Source organism: Labeo rohita, chromosome 20 (genome assembly GCF_022985175.1).
Source record: "Labeo rohita strain BAU-BD-2019 chromosome 20, IGBB_LRoh.1.0, whole genome shotgun sequence".
Classification (NCBI taxonomy): Eukaryota; Metazoa; Chordata; class Actinopteri; order Cypriniformes; family Cyprinidae; genus Labeo; species Labeo rohita.
Genome location: NC_066888.1, coordinates 28,262,073 through 28,283,396, shown reverse-complemented (window position 1 = coordinate 28,283,396; position 21,324 = coordinate 28,262,073). Strand labels below are relative to the sequence as shown.

The 21,324-nt window shown below is 34.4% G+C and overlaps 2 protein-coding genes across 5 annotated transcripts in view; one reads left to right on the top strand and one right to left on the bottom strand.

The window, feature by feature from the left end:
• LOC127183168 (kelch-like protein 29) overlaps positions 1-9,933 on the top strand; it is a 331,992-nt gene extending 322,059 nt beyond the window's left edge. For all 4 annotated transcript variants that reach the window (XM_051139032.1, XM_051139031.1, XM_051139033.1 and 1 more), the window contains 3 exons: positions 2,852-3,045; positions 9,029-9,173; positions 9,247-9,933. In XM_051139032.1, the coding sequence (XP_050994989.1) occupies positions 2,852-3,045; positions 9,029-9,173; positions 9,247-9,430 (523 nt within the window). In that variant the 3' untranslated portion in view covers positions 9,431-9,933. The remainder of the gene's footprint in view (positions 1-2,851; positions 3,046-9,028; positions 9,174-9,246) is intronic.
• A 2,707-nt stretch (positions 9,934-12,640) lies between these two features.
• atad2b (ATPase family AAA domain containing 2B) overlaps positions 12,641-21,324 on the bottom strand; it is a 114,741-nt gene continuing 106,057 nt past the window's right edge. Inside the window, 2 exon segments of the mRNA XM_051139030.1 lie at positions 12,641-15,500; positions 19,467-19,595. Of these exon segments, the coding sequence (XP_050994987.1) occupies positions 15,459-15,500; positions 19,467-19,595 (171 nt within the window). The 3' untranslated portion in view covers positions 12,641-15,458.

Sequence of the window (21,324 nt, the reverse complement as noted above, 5' to 3'; positions counted from 1 at the left end):
AAAATTTTCTGAAAATTATAACATAATAATCAAACATCTATCAAACATTTCTTAGAGTTCTAACCTGGAAAAACATGCATTTGTGCAGTTAAAGCTTTTTTTTTTTTTTTTTTTTTTTTTAAGTGTACAATATTCATGGAGTTAAAGTTGATGTCAGGCTTATTATTTTTATTGTCCTATTGCAGGGAGGTAATGGAGTAAAGAAACAACAATGCAGACAAACGCTTAGTAACTATAACAGTAAATTACGCAGTAAATAAGACTAATGGAATCAACCGCAAAAAGTAGTTTGTAGTGTCAAAACAGCAGAGGCGATGATCTTATTCAAGCGTGTGCTAAAAAGGTAAAACTTGTCAAAGGTAAACTCGGATAGTTGAGTCACTCGTCATTACTTTCAGCATTTTTGCATTATTTGATGGCTGCGGCGTCTCACTCGATTTGTACTAGCTGTTGCTAATGTATTTGTAGCCCGAGGCTTCTCCTCCTGCCTGCTGTATTCCTTTTCTCATCATCTTTATACCTTCACTAATGTTGCCTGCAGTGAATTGAAATATTGGCAAAGCTGTTCATGCATTTATCATACCGAAAGTATCTGCGGTTAGTAATCGGTTACTTTCGCTGCGTAATTGTGTTCCGTGTCCTTATATGTTTGAATCATTCATCAATAGCCGCAAGAGCCAAACGCTTCAGTCGCCGTCCGATCTCCGTGACCGTTCTCTAGCTGACTCAGGCGTTCGCGCTGACCTTTTCGGCGCCTGACGGGAGATAGATGAACACGGACAGACGCTGGTGGAGTTCTCTCGGTCGTCATTGAGAGCAATTAGAATCGACGGAGGCCTGATTACTGATCCTGAGAACAATGGTGCGGGATGAGCGCTCCAGCTGGATGGCTGCGTGTTCAGGCCTCTGATGGCAGCACGCGACATACTGTGAAGCGAGGAAGCATGATGCGCCGTATGGTCGCGCGGCTCCGCTGGGTCGTACGTGAACGCGCGTGGCTCATCGGCAGAAGGGCTGGGAGACATTTCATTAGACACTTCATCACTGATGATAGCCAAGACTGTGCTTTGTGTGTTGCAGAATTATCCACACTATCTCACAACCAATTTGCGTGTATTTTGCAAGGTGGTTAATTCGTACAAACTCACTCTTACGATTTTGTACGATTTCTCTGAGGGGTAGGTTTAGGGTCGGGGTTAGGGGTGGTCATTCGTATGAGCGGTGTCATATAAATCCATTCAAATTAGACACTTTGTAAAATATGTACAAAATGCAATTTTAATGTTGGCTTGACAAACTTGACAGAAGTTGTGGAAAAATGTAAAATGTCTAGATGAGGTAAGTTAATTTATTACAAAGGATAGTCATTGAAATACCACCTATTTAGTCTAAGTATTATTTTCTTTATATTAAAAAATTGTATTTTTAAAAATAATTGAATAGTTTAATAATTTAATAGTCTTAAAAGTCACGTTTTAATAATTATTTTAAAATAATAATTAAATAATTTTATAATAATTATATATGTTAATTCATTTTTTTAAATCAGTTAAAATCTTTTAAATGCCACCTATTCAGTCTAGCTATTTAACATTTTTTAAATAATTAATATTTGTCATTTTTCATTAGATAGATAGATTAACAAAAGTTAATTTATTACAAAGGATAGTCATTGAAATACCACCTTTTTAGTCCTTATTTTGTATATATATATATTAGATTTTTTTAAAATAACTAAGTTTAATTATTTAACTTTAATTTAGTTTAATTTCTAAGTATACATTAAATAATTTTTCTAGTCTAAATATTTAATTTTTAAAATAATATAATTATAAAGAAATATTTATCTAAATAAATTAACGAGTTAATTGAATAAAAAGGATAATCTTTGAAATGCCATCTATTAAGTTTAAATATTTAATATTTTTAAGTAATATTTGTCATTTTTAATGATTAACTTTTGTTTATTTCATATTTAATACTTTTTGTAAATTTCTACATAATGTTTGGTTTAGATGTATTTAATTATTTTTAATAAATTCACTTTTGTTTATATATTTCATGATATTTACTACATTTTGAAATTTGTATTTAATAAATCATATTTAAGAAACTACCTTTTGCTTCAGCATATTTGTTTTTTAGTCTAAAATATCACCTATTTTGTCTATATATTTCATTTTTAACAACTTTTTTCAATTTGTTTTATTATATATTTCATCATATTTATTACATTTTAAACTTTTGTTTATATATTTCATAGACTTTATATAGAGAGAGACATTTCTAATTAATTTTTTGTTTAATATTTAATATTTAGTTTAATATTTAGTCATGTTCAATTTCATATTTCATTTATTACATTCTGAACTTTTGTTTAGATATTTCATATATTGTTTATGTAGCGAGAGAAAGACATACTTACTATAAACAGAGATGGATAGATAGTGTTTAAAATGATACCTATGTATTCTATATATTTAATCCTTTTTATTGATTTATTTTTTAACTTCTGTGGGCTTAACTTCCTAGAATGCACTGTGTGTTGAATCTCGTTTAATTGCAGTCCACTTCAAATTTTAGTCATCTTCCTGCAAGATGTGGCTAATTTAGAAATCCACACTCCTAAATTAAACAAGAGCCATCTTCAATTGTGAATTTTGCACAACCATGCCGATATCATGCTGCTGCAGTCACTAGCTCGTATATAGTGTTTTTTTTAGATGCCGTCTTTTCACAATAAAACACCGCGTCTTCATTAGGACTCGTTGCGAGAAAGTCTGTTGCAGTTAGAACTAGTTAGAAGTAAACAGCAGCAATGCTACAAATGTCTTCCTTCTGTTTTCTTCAGGTACGACACCATCACGAATCAGTGGGAGACCGTCTCTCCGCTGCCCAAGCCCGTTCATTCGGCAGCTGCCACGGTCTGCGGAGGGAAGATCTACGTGTTCGGCGGCGTGAACGAGGCCGGGCGCTCGGCTGGTGTTTTACAGTCTTACGTCCCTCAGACCAACACCTGGAGCTTTATAGAGTCCCCCATGATCGGTAGGTACATCGCTTCAACAACAGTTTGTTAATGGAAAATGAAAATTGTCCATTTGTGCATCTAAATCTTCACCCGTAGACAATTTAAAAACATGTATTTGTCAATATGGCACCAGGAGGTGCGTCGGTATTTGTGGTCTGCCTTGGTGAAAGGCTTTTATGGGGTTGTTTGCTTTGCTCAGGGGCTCAATCGTAGCAGAAGAACAGCAGGACTGATACGGCAGATTGAGACTCACCATCTTTACTTGCAGTAGGAGGTTTTCAGGCTTCAATTAGCTCCGTGATTGCTGTGCTATGGCATCATAAAAGCCATTTCATAAACTAAATTAACTTGGTAATTAAATTAAGTTGCATTCAGTACATAGAACCAGATAAACAGGAAGAATAATCTCTTTATTTGCCCAATCATGAGTCCGTGATCATCTTTAATTGTTGTGAAGATTGTTCAGACACTTGAGTACATTTCCACATTTACCCTGTGTCATGTTTAATCAACCTTCTAGCAGGTATTTAAAGGTAAAGTTGTACGTGTATAATTAGGTTTAAATGAAGAGCACAGAGTTCACCACCGTTTTGACATCCAGATTAGACCCTTCTTCAGTGACACATCCACTTGTACTAAACATGCAGCAGTAAGTAACAATGTTTTTACAGCATTTATTCATCTTGATTAGTGTTATTTTACTATACATACTACTTCTAATACATTTTTATCATTTCAAGTAATGCATGTAATTAAATAATCTATTTAGTAATACTTTAAATAATAATATATGATATCAATGTTTTATTATAGATTTATGAATCTAATGTTCAACAGTAATGGACCACAATTTTACAACATTTATTAATCTTTATCCATGTTACTTAATTTATTATATAAATTAATTTAATATCAATTTACTGTATTTTTATTTACAATTTTAAATATATTAGAACATCTAAATAGCAAAATTAAATATTTAATCTAACGGTAATGAACCATAATTTTACATTTATTAATCTTTGTTCATGTTACTTAATTTATTATCTAAATAATATAAAAAATTAATTTACTGTATTTGTATTCATATTTTATATATTAGAACATTTAAATTATATATATATAGCTGTTAATTTAACACTAATGAAAAATACATTTACATTTTAATTGGTTTGTTATTTATTATATTAATTCATATAATTTAATTTATTGTATTTGAATGTATATGTTAGAAGTTAGTTTATATTGTATATTTTATTTAAATAATAAAATATACATCAAATATTTAATTTAATTGTATTTTTATTTATATTTCTATATTAGAACATTTAAATAATAATATAAAAATATATATCAAAAATTTAATGTAACATTTAATTTATATTTGACATTTATAATATAATTCCTAAATAATAAATGCAGTTAAAAACAACAAAAAGGCACTGTTCATGATATGTATATAATGTAAACAATGAACATAATTTTACAAATTTTATTATTCTAGGTTCATGTTACTTAATTTTAAGTTGTATATACTATATAACTATTGTGCTTTTATTAATATTTATATATTTAATATTAACATTAACATTTAAATAATAAAATATTAAATATTTATATAACATTTAACATCTATATAAATAATAAATGCTGCAAAAAATGTATATAATGTTAAACAGGAATTGGCAAATTTTACAGCATTTATTGATCTTGGTTCACATTATTTCAAATGCCCAATACATTTTTAACATTCCAATTTATATAGAAATTATACAAATATATATATATATATATAAAATATATATATCAGGATTAATCACATCCAAATTAAGTGTTTGTGTACTATGTATATTTATTATGTGTATATATACATACACACACATACGGTATATATTTTGGAAATATTTACATGTATCTATTTATTTTCATATAACTGATATTTTAATATATAAACATTTTATAAACATTTAAATATATAAACATTTCTCTTAAATTATCCGATTAATCATGATTAATCATTTGACAGCACTAAACATTAGTAATATTACAATTTTAGTTGACTACACAAGGATAAATTAAAGATAAATACTAGCATGGGATGATTGGATTTAGGAATAAAATTGGATTTAGGAATAAAATGACCTCTTTCCAGGCAGTGTTAGTGTTTAGTTATTTCGCACTGATTGACAGGCCTCTAAGCCTTTGTTTAGTTTTCCTATAGGCCTTTTTTGTTTTTACCCGAAATGATAGAGTGCACCTCCACCGCTGCGTATTTCCCCTACCGGTCCACAGAGGTGAAGGCCCTCCGCTAAAGGCTTTTAACAGGTCCATTTCATCAAGGTCCCCGTGTGATTCTGTTGTTTGAAGACCCGCAGTCAGTAGTAAACACTACTGAGCAAACACTAGTTCAGCCAGTGCCAACAAGACAAGCTGTCAGTGAAGGTCGAGCAGGCAGAGTGCCACTGGAAGTGCATGCGGCCACGTGGACGGCGGGGAATTGATTGCAAACAATTGCTTGTACAAATTACACAAGATTGCAGGGCGTCTTTAGAGTACAGGCACATTAAAAAGTGATTCAGGGAGCCTCGGGACAGTTATCACCGAACTGGCTCCCAGCCACTCGACAAACATCCCTTGGTCTCGAAACTACCAGTACGTAGTCAGTGTTTATAAAACATGTTTAAAGCACGTCAACTGAGTGAAAAGGCGGTGTGAGATGGGTTTGACTGAAGTAGTCTCACTTAAAACGCTCCAACTTGTTTATTGCGGACTGAAGGTTGTTGCCAGCGTTCTCACCCCACTTCTCTGGGAATCTAGCTATTCAAACAATTCCTTTCCCTTCCATTCGATTTTTTAATAGCTTCGCTCTCCCGAAAATCGAGCGAGACACCTCTGCAAATTGGTGGCGCGAACTGTTGTTGTTGTCTTGTTTCGCTCTCAAAAAGCTGAATCTCTCACGTCTCCATTGTGCCAGATACAGGTCCCCCCCATTTGATCGAAACCTTGAGACGTCTTGCCGGTGGCAGGATTTCTGCATCAAAGAAGCGAGGCCGAGCTTTGGCGTCACGTTCGAGCCCCTCGAGTAGTGAGAACGTGGGCCAAACCCAACAATAAGCTCTGCTGATAGCATCAGCGCTGGGTTTGAAAACTGAACAACAAACAGATAAACAGAGCATCACGCAGGGTGAGATTAGGACTTAACGGAGCTGATCCTACGGCGCCGGCAAGCCGCTTGCGATCGTGACTCAAACAAAGCACTCGGGGGAGGCTGAATAAAGTGACTCGGCACAAAAGCAGGGGAATAAAGATGCGTTCGAGGGGGGCGCTCTCGTTACAGAAGACGACGCCTCCCCCTGGGTTATGCCGCCGAGCAATTCGACAACGCTCGCTGTGACTGGAGTGCTATGAAATGAGGGCGTAATCTGGGCCGTCACTCAAAGTGGAGCGGCGGGGGGTTTTAATGAGAAGCACCTGGCAGTCACGCCGCCTCTTCCTTTCCAACCATTAAATCCAGACGCTGTTTTACAGATCGGCTTCTCGAAGGCGCAGAAAAAAAACAAAACAAAACCTTGAACGCAGCCACGTGAATTATTCATAGGTGTAATAAATTGGCCCAGCTGTAATCGTTTGGGAGACGATTTCTCTGTCAGAAAGCGAAGGCTGATAGCCTCTCTCTTGCGTTCGGCACGACGACCTTTTCCGTGTTCGCGAGCGCGCGTTGGGCTGTCAGTCATTTGCCCGCTCGTGAAAAGATGTGATTATTTCTTTTTCTTGGCCATTTACCCCGTGCGAAGACGGATGGAGTGAGTAAAACCTGTCACGTCGTGAAGGGTCTTTGGATATTACGGAGGTAATTTCCTCTGTGTGGAATCATTAGACGAAACGGACGCCATAGATCTGTTTGCCGTTATTTGTCGTTCTCCGCTTAATAACGTGAAGCATAAAGGATGCAGGGACGTGGGAAATGGAATGTGGCAGGAAACAGGCCGGGGAAATCATAAATGCATTACGAGTAGGGCTTCAAACCCAATTTCGAAAGATTGCAGACTGACGCAGTTGCATGCAGTACTGTAGTCTGCAAACTACCTCATTAGAGGATTAGTTAACTGCTGGAATAAAAACTCCCATGTCTTCTAAGATGTTCATGGTTTTTGAGGTAAACATTCCAGGATTTTTTCCATATAGTGCATTTCAATGGCGGCCAATAGGTTGAAGTCCAAATTGCAGTTTTAATGCAGCTTCAAAGGGCTCTACACGATCCCAGCTGAGGAATAAGGGTCTTATCTAGTGAAATGATTAGTGATTTTCAAAAAACAAACAAAAAAAAACATTATATACAGTTTGCATTGTTTAAGTGCACCTTGCAGAATCTGCAAAATGTTAATTATTTTACCAAAATAAAAGGGATCACACAAAATGCATGTTATTTTTTATTTAATACTGACTTGAATAAGATATTTCCCATAAAAGACGTTTACATATAGTTCACAAGAGAAAATAATTCTTTGGTTTTTCAGCATTTTTGTGTATTTGAACCCTTTTCAGCAATGACTGTATGATTTTGAGATCCATCTTTTCACACTGAGGGACTCATATGCAACTATTACAGAAGGTTCAAACACTCACTGATGATGAAGGAAACACAATGCATTAAGAGCTGGGGGGTGAAAACTTTTGAACAGCATTAAGATGTGTACATTTTTCTTATTTTGCCTAAAATATATATATTCATTTAGTACTGCCCTTCAGAAGCTACAGAAGATACTTACATGTTTCCCAGAAGGCAAAATAAGATGAATTCACCCTGATCTTCAAATTCAAAACGTTTTAACCCCCCGGCTTAATGCATCATTTTTCCTTCTGAAGCATCAGTGAGCATTTTAAACTTCTGTAATAGTTGCATATGAGTCCCTCTGTTGTCCTCAGTATGAAAGGATGGATCTCAAAATTATGCAGTCATTGTTAGAAAGGCTTCAAATACACAAAAATGCTGAAAAACCAAATAATTTGTGGGATTTTTCTGAAGAGCAGTAGGCAGTTTAACTGCTCAGGATAAACAAGGGACTCATGAACAACTATTACTAAACAAAAAACACAGCTGTGGATCATTCAGGAAACCACACAGTGTTAAGAATCAGCGTATTTTGAATGTAGTTGACAATTCAACTATTATTTTTTCTTGTGGACTATATGTAAACATCTTTTATTCAGGTCAGTACTAAATAAAATAGCATGCATTTTGTATGATCCCTCTTATTTTGGTAAAATAATTAACATTTTGCAGATTCTGCAAGGTGTGTGTAAACTTTTCACTCCACTTTTTAACCACAAATGCTCGTCTTGCACTAGCTGGACTTTACGCATTAAGTAATCACGTTGGAAAGGTCAGGCATGACAGTGATTGAGATTTTTGCCACACGTGACCTTTCCAACATGATTATGTAATGTGTGAAGTCACACATGCACATTGCAGAGCTAGTGCAAGACAACCATTTGTGGTTAATTTTTTTAGAAAATGACTGATCACTAGTTAAGATCCTTATTCCTCAGCTGGGATTGTGTAGAGTTCTTTGAAGTTGCAAACTGTTGACCACCCTTGAAGTCCACTATGTGGAGAAAAATCCTAAAGTGTTTTCCATGAAAAACTTTATTTCTTTGCGACTGAAGAAAGACAGACATGAACATCTTGGATGACGTGGGGTGAGTAAATTATCAGGAAATTTCTATTCTGGAAGTGAACTAATCCGTTAATCATCCATCGTTTCTTTGCAATTTCCCGAAAGAACATTGTGCATTCATTCCGATAAGGATGCAGGCATCCCAGCAGCTGTATGATTTACACGTAGCTCTACAAAGCACCACACATCTTGCATTGAGCACAATGCGTGAGATAACACCAAAACGGGGCCTTTATTCCAAGGCGAAAATTCGTCTGTGGCCAGAGCATACATCAGAGAAGTAACTTCTTTTTCTTCCTGTGCTCCTTTTGGGCTTATTTAGATAACAAGTACGCTCCCGCTGTGAGCCTCAATGGTTTTATCTTCATCCTGGGAGGAGCCTACGCCCGAGCCACCACTATCTACGACCCAGACAAGGGCAACATCAAAGCCGGCCCCAACATGAATCACTCCAGGCAGTTCTGCAGGTTGGTCTAATGAACAGTAGATTGCGCTACACGATGCAATAAACGATTAAAACTCTCATTGTTCCTCCCCCAGCGCGGCGATCCTCGACGGCAAGATCTATGCAACGGGTGGGATTGTGAGCAGCGAGGGACCGGCGCTGGGCAACATGGAGACCTTCGACCCTTGCACGAACACGTGGACGCTGCTGCAGAATCTGCCGTGTCCGCTTTTCAGACACGGATGCGTGGTTATAAAGAAGTACATTCAGAGTGGCTGACGAAGCGCACCACTCTGGACTTCTCTAATGTCACGAACTGGCCTAAACCAGCCCATCGAGCTCCTGGGTGGAACGCGGTCGGACCGATGCGGTCGAGATTTAGCAAGGGATCCGTAGCCTAGCTCCCCCTCAGGTGTTGTGCCATTGGAACGGTATTCTAGGTCAGCCAAATGCAATTTATTGACTCCCCTTCCAATGTTTGAGTTGATGTTCTTCTCCCACGTCATGTTTCTTTGATAAGGTTCCCGTCAAATCTCGTTTTTCATCGGTAGTCATGTCATGAGGTGAGGATTGTGTCGTATATAAAGATTGGTTGCATCATGAAGAGACTTCCGCAAGAAGCCGAAGTCATGTCGCCCTCCAGCGAGGGTCAGCGCTACAGAGAGCCGGGATTGAATGAAGGCCCTCCTGAACTCCAAAGCACAAAATACCAGAACCTGTGATGCCCGGAGGAGTTTCATTTCATTTTGTTCTGTGTAAATCATTCCACCCTTTTTTTTTTTGCGGGTTTTATCCTTGTGTTTTATTCCAATTCACGAGCCTGCAGCCGTGGCAGAATACAGATGGAGCGAGATGGAAGGAGAAACTTTGTATTATAGGGAAGATATGTATATTTTAAAAACCAATGAAAATTGTGTATAAATGTTTTTAGAAAAAAAAAAAAAATCAATATCAATGATTGGACAATGTCTGTAAATCTGTACCCTACCGGAACAATTTACGTTATTAATGCTGAATACATATCCAGAATTCTAAAGAAACACTGTTTCGACTGTTTATTTACATTTCACTCATTTGCATGAAGTTCCCACAATCATATTTGGCTAATTGATAAAGATTTTTTAAAACGACTTATGGTTACACTTTAGTTTGGGGACCAATTCTCAGTATTTACTACTAACTATGGCTTTTGCATCCGTAAACTCCTAATTTGCTGCTGCTTAGTAGTTAGTAAGGTTGGTAAGTCTAGGTGTGGGGTAGGATTAAAGGATTAGTTCACCTCCAGAATTAAAATTTCTGATAATTTACTCATCCCCATGTCATCCAAGATCCAATCAGGTCCTTAACTAATCAACCAGTGTCTTAACTATTCAACCAGTGCATTAGTAAATCAACCAGTGTTTTAACTAAACCACAAGTGCCTTAACTAGTCGTCAACCAGAGCCTTAACTAATCAATCTATGACTAATCAAGTTTCTAAACTAACAGATTTTTAAATGAATCAATCTGTAACTAGTCAGTCAATACCTTAACTAATTAACCAGTGTTTTAACTAGTCTGTCTGTGGCTAATTGATCAATGAGTGTCTTCAATCAGTCTCTGGCTAGTCAATCAGTGCCTTAACTAATCAACCAGTAGTTTAACTAATCATTGGCTAATTGATCGGCACCTTAACTAATAAATCAGTTTCTAAACGAGTCAATCTGTAGCTAGTCAGACAATGCCTTAACTAATAAACCAGATTTTTAACTAGTCTGTCTATGGCTAATTGATTAATGAGTGTCTTAACCAAACAACCAATGTCTAAACTTATCAAGCCATGTCTAGGCATCCCATCAACCAATGTCTTCACTAATCAACCAGTGTCTTAACTATACAACAAGTGCCTTAACTGATCAACCAGTGGCTTTACTAATCACATTTTTGTCTAAACTAACCAATCTTTGGCTAATTGATCAGTGCTTTAAATCAACCTGTGCCTTAACTAATGAATCAGTTTCTAAACAAATCAATCTGTAGCTAGTCAGTCAATGCCTTCAACCAGTGTTTTAACTAGCCTGTCTGTGGCTAACTGATCAATGAGTGTCAACCAGTTAATCCATGACTTAACCAAACAATCAATGTCTAATCAATCTCTTGCTAGTTCAAGCAGTGCCTTAACTAATCAACCAGTGCTTTAATGAATCAACCAGTGTCTTAAGTAAACAACAAGTGCCTTAACTAATCAACCAGTGGCTTTACTAATCACATTTTTGTCTAAACTAAACAATCTTTGGCTAATTGATCAGTTCTTTAAATCAACCTGTGCCTTAACTAATGAATCAGTTTCTAAACTAATCAATCTGTAGCTAGTCAAGGCCTTAACTAATCAACCAGTTTATTTAGTCTGTGACTAGTTGAACAATGAGTGTCTTAACTAATCAATCAGGGTCTTAACTAATTAACCAGTGCTTTAATGAATCAACCAGTGTCTTCACTAAACAACTAGTGGCTTAACTTATCAATATTTGTCTAAACTAACCAATCATTGGCTAATCGATCAGTGCCTTAACTAATGAATCAGTTTCTAAATTAATCAATCTGTAGCTAGTCAGTCAAGGCCTTTTTTTTTTTTTTTTTTTTTTTTTTTTTAATAGTTTGTCTGTGACCAGTTGAGCAATGAGTGTCTTTAATCAATCAGTCTCTTAACCAAACAACTAATGTTGTCTAATCAGTCTCTAGTTAAGGCAGAAGTATGACCCAGTGTTTACAAAGCAAATGTGCAAAGAAAGTGAAACACCCTTTACAACAAAGGTAAAATAACAACGTCAGACAATTTTAAATTTGGAGGTGAACATGAGATTGAGTTTTTCGCCCTACCTTAGCTTTTTGAACCAAAGTACACTAACCATACGTGACCCTTCCAACGTGATTTCATAATGCGTGAAGTTGAGCTAGAGCTAGTGCAAGATGAGCATTTGTGGTTAAAAAGTATATATGAACTCCAAAAAAATGAAAAAAGTGTTTTGTTTTGTTTTTTTTTTTTGATTGAAGAAAAAGACAAACATCTTGGATGACATGAAGGTCAGTAAATTAACAGGACATTTTTTTATTCTGGAAGTGATCTAATCCTTTAAGGGATGTAAACCATGGTCACACGGAATAAGGCATTAATGAGCTTTTCAAGGCAATATGTTTGTTAACATTAAAACAAAAAAAGTGCCATTCCAACTTTAAGGCCTTAAAGTCCTTGAAAAACGCTTGATGCTTTTTTTTTTGGAGTAACTTCAGCAGTGCCTAAGTTGCATGCTTTTGTAAGTCAACAAATGCAAGTTATTTGTGAATGAAAATGTGCTTTTTTATTGGTCAATCTTCCACTCATCCAAAACCGTTTGCTGTATGCCATTTAAATTTTCCAATTTACAAAAGCAGCGCCCTATCCAAAATGTGCCATAACCCTTATTACAAATCAAGACAGGACTCGGATTGAAATTGAAACACTAGAACGACTTCAATTTGCACCTTTTATTCAAGTATATCACAGCAGTTTATTTCAGAAATTACAGTAAATATATCATTTCACAAAAGAAGGACTGCAGGGAAGGACAGAACAATACGTGTGGTTTTGATTTGCTTCGTAGTAGTAAAAAGGGACACAAATTCATGTATTACTCTAGAAAATAAAACTCCCTCAACCTTGTAAATCATCATAGGTGGGGGTGGGGGAGGGGGGTATATAAAGCAACTGATTAAATGGGATTAACTAAACAAATGCTTGCGCTAAAAAAAAAAGTACTGACTTGAGAAACTCCTGGACTTATAACACCAGCAACAACAGCAAGGGGTGAGTGGGTCACATTCACCTACCAAAAGCAAAATGCTATTGTTCTATGGACTTCCTACCATCAGTCAAATAATCTGAATAATCTCTGGTCAACTAAAGGTAATGAACACAGAACTACATAGACTTTCATCATGCCCACATTGTAACATCTTTAATGCAGGATTTAGGAGTTAATCTTCTAAAAAATATATTAGTGGAGCTTCTAAATGCGAGATTTCATTTTACACATTACTGACCAGGGTACGTCTTACAAATTGGCATCAACTAAAGCTCATCATTTCTTAGATAAATTTGGTAAAAAGTGGTCAGCATTACAGTAGTTTCTTCAACGCTACACCCTGTCGATGGTACTAGCACATCAGCCGCATGAACTCCCCCCTTGACGATTAAAAAGAAGCATAACCACCATCATCTCCAACCTTATGGAATAAATATTAATGTAGCAGAGACCTGAGACCAGTAAACCCCGTTTGTGAACGTCGTGCAACACCTGCTACAAAAAATGTGCTACATCGTGTCTCGGCACAAATTTCATGTAACAACTTTTCCAATTAGTTTCGGTTGAACATATGACGTTTAATAATTTAATAAATAACAAACGGACAGGCAATAATGCGACTGCGAAAGCAAAAACGCTCATGAAATGGACCGAAGCAAGCGCTTTCACAAACATGGCTGATAAAATGCAAATCATGGGATGCACATGTAAAAAAAAACAAAAAATACAGTATATAACATTTCAGCGATATTACAATGCCATTCTTTTCTCGGCTCAAACGCAGAACGACCCCAAAAAAATGAAACGTAGCGAACAAACCCGAGGATTACTGCAGCAGCCACATGTCGGAGAGGTGATCCAGTACCTTAGCTTGAATTTCTGAAGGGCGCAGTGATATTAGAGGTCAACAAATACTGTTTGTCAGTAAACAGGTCATTACTTTTGTCTCTTCGCTTGAAAACTCGCTGAGGTAGCTGCGGTTCTGTCTCTCACACGCACTGCAGTAGTCCAAAGCTAACAGCTAAATCCTAGTTACTTTCTTTTGCATATGTCTTAAAAAGTGTTATTTTTTTTTCCTTTTTTCCATTTTTATAGCACCGGATCCTAACGCAAGGTCGCAAGAACTCTCACGCTCGGATCAACGTTCTTTATAAAGCGATGAAAGTTAACAAAAGACTCGGTTAATGCTACTTACACGACGCCAAAATCGACAGAAATCAAGTTAATGAGACGGCTAACAATATTAACACAATGGAAACACTATAAAGGTCAAATATTAAAATTAAAAAAATACAACAACAAAAAAATAGTAATGATTTACGTTCAAAAACTCAGCACTGCCTAGACTGCCATTTTAAATGCCAAATGTGATGTTACAATAAAAACGAATGGCAAAAGAAAGCCACAATGCATGATGGAGCAAACCGTGAAGATTGAGAAGAGATTGGCAAATACTTAAGCCACTTGTTTTTAATCGGTTTGTAGTCTTGTGACTCGTCTATAAACATATTGATAGTCAATATTTTGCTGTTTGTAGCCTATTTCAAAAGTTAAGGCACATGCTAGGCAGTGCAATCTCCAGATATCTACTCCAGTTAAACTAGAAAAACAATACACGATGGGTCTAAAATAATACCATTCCTCTCCTAAAGGTCTATTTTTTAACCAAAACCTGTGTGTTTATTTTTCTACAAATGTTATAGACTCAATTTGTCACAAGGAAAAGTTACAATACAGAGGCCTTGGAAATTTTACAATGAACATCGAGTAGAAAACAACTCTATAGACGTCCCTACAAAACGTGTTGTATTTTTATTATTATTTTTTTTTTTTCCCCCAAGCAAGAGTATCTCTATGTGGCTAAAAAGTGTTGATAATCCCGTGTGACATCAAGGGTTGACGGGTGGATGTAGAAAGAGGGCGATGTAGTTTATTTCCACAGTAAACGACCAGCTGACTCCGTATGCCATCCGTATACAGTTTGCCTCTGCTGGTGAGAATCTGTGTTTATTATGTATGTGTTTGCTTCCAGTAGACGGAGGCTGAGGTTGCTTTGCGACATCACAATCGTTTATTGTACTGTTTGTGTTGTGTTTGCTTATTTATGAGAACAACGAGCAGCAGACAAAAAAAAAAAAAAAAAAAAGAAGGAAAACAAAAACCAATAGCACCCAATAGCACCAAGAACGATCGTCGGCAATTGGCATGTATGCGAGTTTACAAAAAAATATCGAAAAACGGATACAAAGGAAAACCTCCAGGAGTTTTTTGTGTTTGGTTCTGTAGACTGGTTCTGTTTCAGGTACCTGAGATGATAGCACCAAGGTCGCCTCTGTGAGCCTTTGTTTCTAATGTCTGCACCTTCCTGCTGTTATTTGAGACCGAGGCGTCCAGACCTGCTCCGCGTTACGGACTTGGCGCAGAACGCCGGCCTCTCGTATCAAAAGACTCTCCGATCACGTTTCTCTCTGAAAGCCCTCTATTCATCACAGGAATGTTTCGAAATGTTCGACTTGCCTCTCCATCGCCTGCAAAATCAAAAGACAGAAAGCAGCTTTGTTAATTGCATGTGGATCCAATCAAACATTAGCACTTGTCTTATCGTTTTAATGGATATTTTTGTAAATGAAACTTCAAACAACGTTTTGAAGGTCATTATTCGGATTAAACTGGTAAATGTTAAAAGAAATATCTTATATTTTCTATACACTACAGTTCAAATGTTTGAGGACATTAAGGTTTTTATAATGTTTTTAAAGTTTCGAAAAATCAAGGCTGCGCTTGAGTTTCACATGATCCTTTAGAAATCATTCTCATGTTCTTATCAAATTTTTTCATGATTTTGTTTTATATATATATATATATATATATATATATATATATATATATATATATATATATATATATATATATATATATATTTGTGCTACATGGCAAGATGATTTTATATATATAATTTTATATATATACATATCACTTTTTTGACCCTAAGTGTATTTATTTATTTATTTATTATTATTATTTTTTTGGTTCAGCATGGTAAGATGATTTTTGGATAAATATAGAAAGTTCAAAGGAACATCATTTATTTGAATTAGAAATGTGTCCTTGCTGAATAAAAACATACATAAATAATAAATAGTCATTAGTTAATATGGAGCTACTAGTTAATAATGGGATTGTTTTAATTAAATATTCTACTGGCTCAGCAAGTACTACAACAAATAACTGAAGGTTAAACAGAAATAAAAACAGAAGTACATTTTTTTTTAAGTACATTTATAGTCTAATATATATATATATATATATATATATATACATACACACACAAATACATATACACATATATATACATAAAAAAATTAAATATATGTATTTATAATGTATTTATATATATATGTATATATGTATTTATACGTTCTACATGAGCACATAAAAAATAAAATAAAATCATCAGTCAGTATAGATCTACTAGTTAATATTGGGATTGTTTTAATTAAATATTCTACTGGCTCAGCAACTATTACAACAAATAATTGAAGGTAAAAAATACAGAGGTACAATTTTTTTTTTTTTGGAGTACATTTATAGTCTAATCCAAAGATTACAACTGGTTTTGCTTTAAGATAAATAAAATAAAATAAAATAAATGCAGTAGAAAATATTAATAATAATAATAATAATAATAATAATAATAAAACATGTATTTATAAGTTACTTGTTTTTGCAAATTAACTCCTCATATATATATTATATATACTCTTTTCATTTTTCTCTGCGCTGCATGGCAAGATGGGTATGCTAGCAGTAAAATGTCATGATTAATTCAAACCATCATGGCAGAACATGAAGCAGTCAAATGTAGGACAGAGGACAAAATGATTTCACGTAAAAAGGGACTAAATCAAAGATGATCAGCTATCAGAGTTTGGTTTGGAAAGAAGTTTCTGGTCTATTTTTACACCATGTCATAATCCATGCAGTGACAAAGTAAAAAATAACTGTTACTTAAAAAGACAGTTCACCCCAAAATGTAAATTATGTGATTTATTCACCCTCATTTAAAACACAGGAGAAATTTAGCAGGGTGTCCAAGCTGCTCTTTCACACAATTAAAGTGAATAGTGACCTAGAGTTGTCCATATTTTCTGCATTTATAAAGATGGCTTTGTGTTGATATAACACACATGTTCTACAGCTGTAGAACATACTTTTAGAAAAATTTCTCCTTTCGTGCTTTTATGACTTCCAAGAAAATCTCACAGGTTTTGACAGACATAAGGGTGAGTGAATAATGACAGAAGTTTCAGTTTAGGCTGAACTATCCCTTTAACAGCTATGTAAAGTGGAATGATTTACACCAATGAGATTCCACTGTGGGCGGAGCTACATTGTGTGTAGTTAGGACTCTGCTATAGGTTCTTTCAAAACATACATGGGTTTAAAATATGCCTTTTTATCTGACATAGTCATTCTTATTCAGGTCAAAGCGTAGCTAAAAATTAAACGTTCAGCACAGCACAACGTGTGAACAATTAACAAAATCATGTCCAATTTCTGCTATCGTCTGTGGATCTCAGCTCCAGTCCACCGGCTGCAAAAGATCCGATCTGACGGAGACCAGCGGATTAAAATCTAAACACATGCAGCTTTTCCAGATGGTCTCGATTGCGAATCATCCTGGAATTAATAAATACGACTCCATTAGAGTCCTCTCAAAGAGGAACTGGTACACAACATGCAAATTAGCCTTCAGTCGCGCCGGCCATAATTCCTTGGAGCAATTCTAATCTGTTTCTGCTGGGCAGCTACCATTACTATTGTATTTGAGAACAGCGCACATAATTTCCCAGGAGGCCGTGCGAGAGCTCTCCACCATCGGCACGTCGGCGTAATTTAAACACACAGCAGCTGTTCAGTGTGCCGTGTTCAGTCACTGTGTATCCATCTCCTCTGAGCCGCTGTCACATACACGACACATGACTGAACTGAACATTACGAGTCATTAGTCAGTATAGAGATTGCTAGTTAATAATGGGATCATTTTAATTCAGTATTCTACTGGCTCAGCAATTATTTGCTAACAAAAAATTGAAGTTAAAAAAAATACAGAGGTACTAAAAAAAAAAAGTATATTTATAGTCTAATCCAAAATTATAATTAGTTTTGAGTCAGAGTAAAATAAAATAAAATAAAATGAAATAAAATAAAATAAAATAAAATAAAAATGCCCATAAAATTAAACATGATGATGAAAATAAAATAAAATATATGCATTTAGAAGTTTTACACTAGCACATAATTATATATATATATATATATATATACACACATATACACATACATACATACACACATACATATATATATATATATATATATATATATATATATATATATATATACATACATATATATACACACACACATATATATATATATATATATATATATATATATATATATATATATATACACATACACATATATAAAATAAATCAGTACATAATAAATGAAATACGATAAAATAAAATAAAAAACATCACATATAAAATAAAATAAAACCGTAATAAAATATCGGTATTTATAGTTTTACATCAGCACGTAATAAAATGAAATGAAATAAAATAAAAAATAGAAGGGTCTGGGCTTTTCTCTCAAATCAAATAAATAAAACTGATGTACTGAAAAAAGCACACAACAAAAAATGAAACTATAACGAAAGTCAACAGAAATGCCCATAAATTCAAACATACTATAGAACTATTGAAAATAAAATAATAAAAGCACATAATAAAACTAAAATAAAAGTAAACAAAAATGCACATACAATTAAAACATACTGAAGATTATTTTAAACTAAAATCTGTATTTATAAGTTTTACATAAGCACATAATAAAATAAAATAAAACAAAAGTCAACAAAAATGTTCATAAAATTAAGCATGCTGAAGAAAATATGTATTTATGTATACATTGTTATGTATGTATTTAAGTATATGTATTTATAAGTTTTTTTTATAACTATGTATTTTTTTTTTACATCAGCACATAAAATAATCAAAAAGAATGCCCATAAAATTAAACATGCTGAAGAAAAAATAAATAAATAAATAATTAAATAAAACAAAATAAAATAATCAAATAAAACTGATGTATATCAGTTTACACATATATATATATATATATATATCAGTAATTCAATAAAGTTTATTAAATAAAACTAAATAACGTTAATAAAATATTACCTAGTGAAAGTGGGTGGCCTGCTAACACACGATACAATTACTGCTCAAAAGCCTCTTTTAAATATGTGTATGTACAAACTACATGCTTGTGTGGGTAAACCGCTTGCAATACACCTATCAAACGCACATGAGATTTGATAAACTGCAAAAGAACACAGTACTCTTTATATGAGATCTTAGTAAACCACGGCTATGAAGTCATTGAACATCATATTGATCTGTGTGTGTGTGTGTGTGTGTCTCAACCTCAATCAGATGGGTCTTGTCGTAGTCTCTGCGGTGCTGGTAAATGCACTGGCTAAGCACCGAGTAAACTCTCTCCAGATGATCCACACTGAAGCCCTCACTCTTCACAACCACGTTCTCCAACAGAGCCTGAAACACAGGAAAATAAAACATGATCAGACATTTAAAAGACATTTCTGTCATCATTTACTCAAGTTGTCACTCCAAACCTGCGTTGGAAATTTTCAAGACTGTTTTTAAAGGTCTTAAAGCTTTCAAATGTCAAAAACAACACAAAAACATCACGAAAGTAGTTTATATGACTCATTAACTTATTTCAAGTCGTCTGAAGTCAGCTTTGTATGAGGAAAAATGGGTTCATCAGAGAAGTTCATGAAAGAACATTTTCAATGAATCATTTGATTAGGTTCATAAAACCAGTCTGAAAGATTCATTTGAATTGGACTGATCTGGTTCTTCTCTGTGCTTATTAGTATTTGACTTGTTAACGGCAGGAATAATGCCACTCGCATAATGGGTTTTTTTTTTGTAGAGAAAAGCTCTTACACTTGAATGACTCATTTTTGTTTAAGTAAGATATGGCTCTAAAGGAGGCATCTGGAAGTGAGGTAATAAATGAATCACATATAATCCTCAAATACACACGCATCAAACATTTTTGTAAGGTTCACGCTGATATGCGAGCAGCAGATATGTCTCGCGTTCTGTGGGGAAGTTTGACCTGCACCTGCTAACAAATAACATTTCAGCCAAGCATTAAAGCCGCTGATGAATGCGCGTCCTGCGGTTTGCCGCGCTGCTGGAAAATGACTGTGGCGTCTGGAACGGTCTTGAAGAGGCTTAATTTGAAGTTGAAGTTTAATGACATTGTTTTAGTTTCCAGAGACCGCGCTACAAACAAGCAGTGAAGGAAATGGGAGCTGACAGCTAATGCAGAGTGGAGGCAGGTGTGGAGGCAAACTCACAGGTGCCAAATCCAGCTCATCACAGCCACAACTCAACCTGCTATGAATAGATCCATGTTCTTTACGCTTAAGTCACTTCCCTACAAAATACTATCCATTATTTCCAGACTCTTTAGGTGTATAAACATTTCAATTGTGGCTTTCCAGTTTTTGACCAACAAATTAGTTGAAAATGAATAGTCATGTCAAACGATTAATTACAATTAATCATGATTAATTGTGATTGATCGCATCCGAAATAAAAGTATATTTATTATGTATATATAAATACACACACATGCATGTATATATTTAAGAAAAAAGTTGTTATATTTAAATATTTACATAAAACATTTATATTTATATGCAATATAAGTGAAAATATATACGCACACAAGTATTTTTAAAATATATACACATGTATGTGTATTTATATATACATAATAAATATACACAGTACACACACATACATTATGTGAACAAACTTATTTTGGATGTGATTAATCGTGATTAATAACGATTAATCGTTTGACAGCCCTACTGTTTTTGTCTTTATAAAATACTATTAATTTTCCAGTAATCACAATCTAATTTATTGGTCAGAAACACACATATTAGGTAAACACAAACTTTTATTCTCGATATGATTAATTGTGATTAATGACAGCCCTACTGTTTTTGTGTTTATAAAATGACTTAATTTTCCAGTAATCACAAACTAATTTGTTGGTCAGAAACACATATTATATAAACATAAACTTTTATTTTTGATGCAATTAATCATGATTAATCATTTGACAGCACTAAAAAAAAAAAAAAAAACAGACATTTCTGCCTTAGAAAATTATTTGGAATTAAATTATATTAACTATTAAAAATATATAAATTTTCAAAAATGTATCTATTTTGATCTA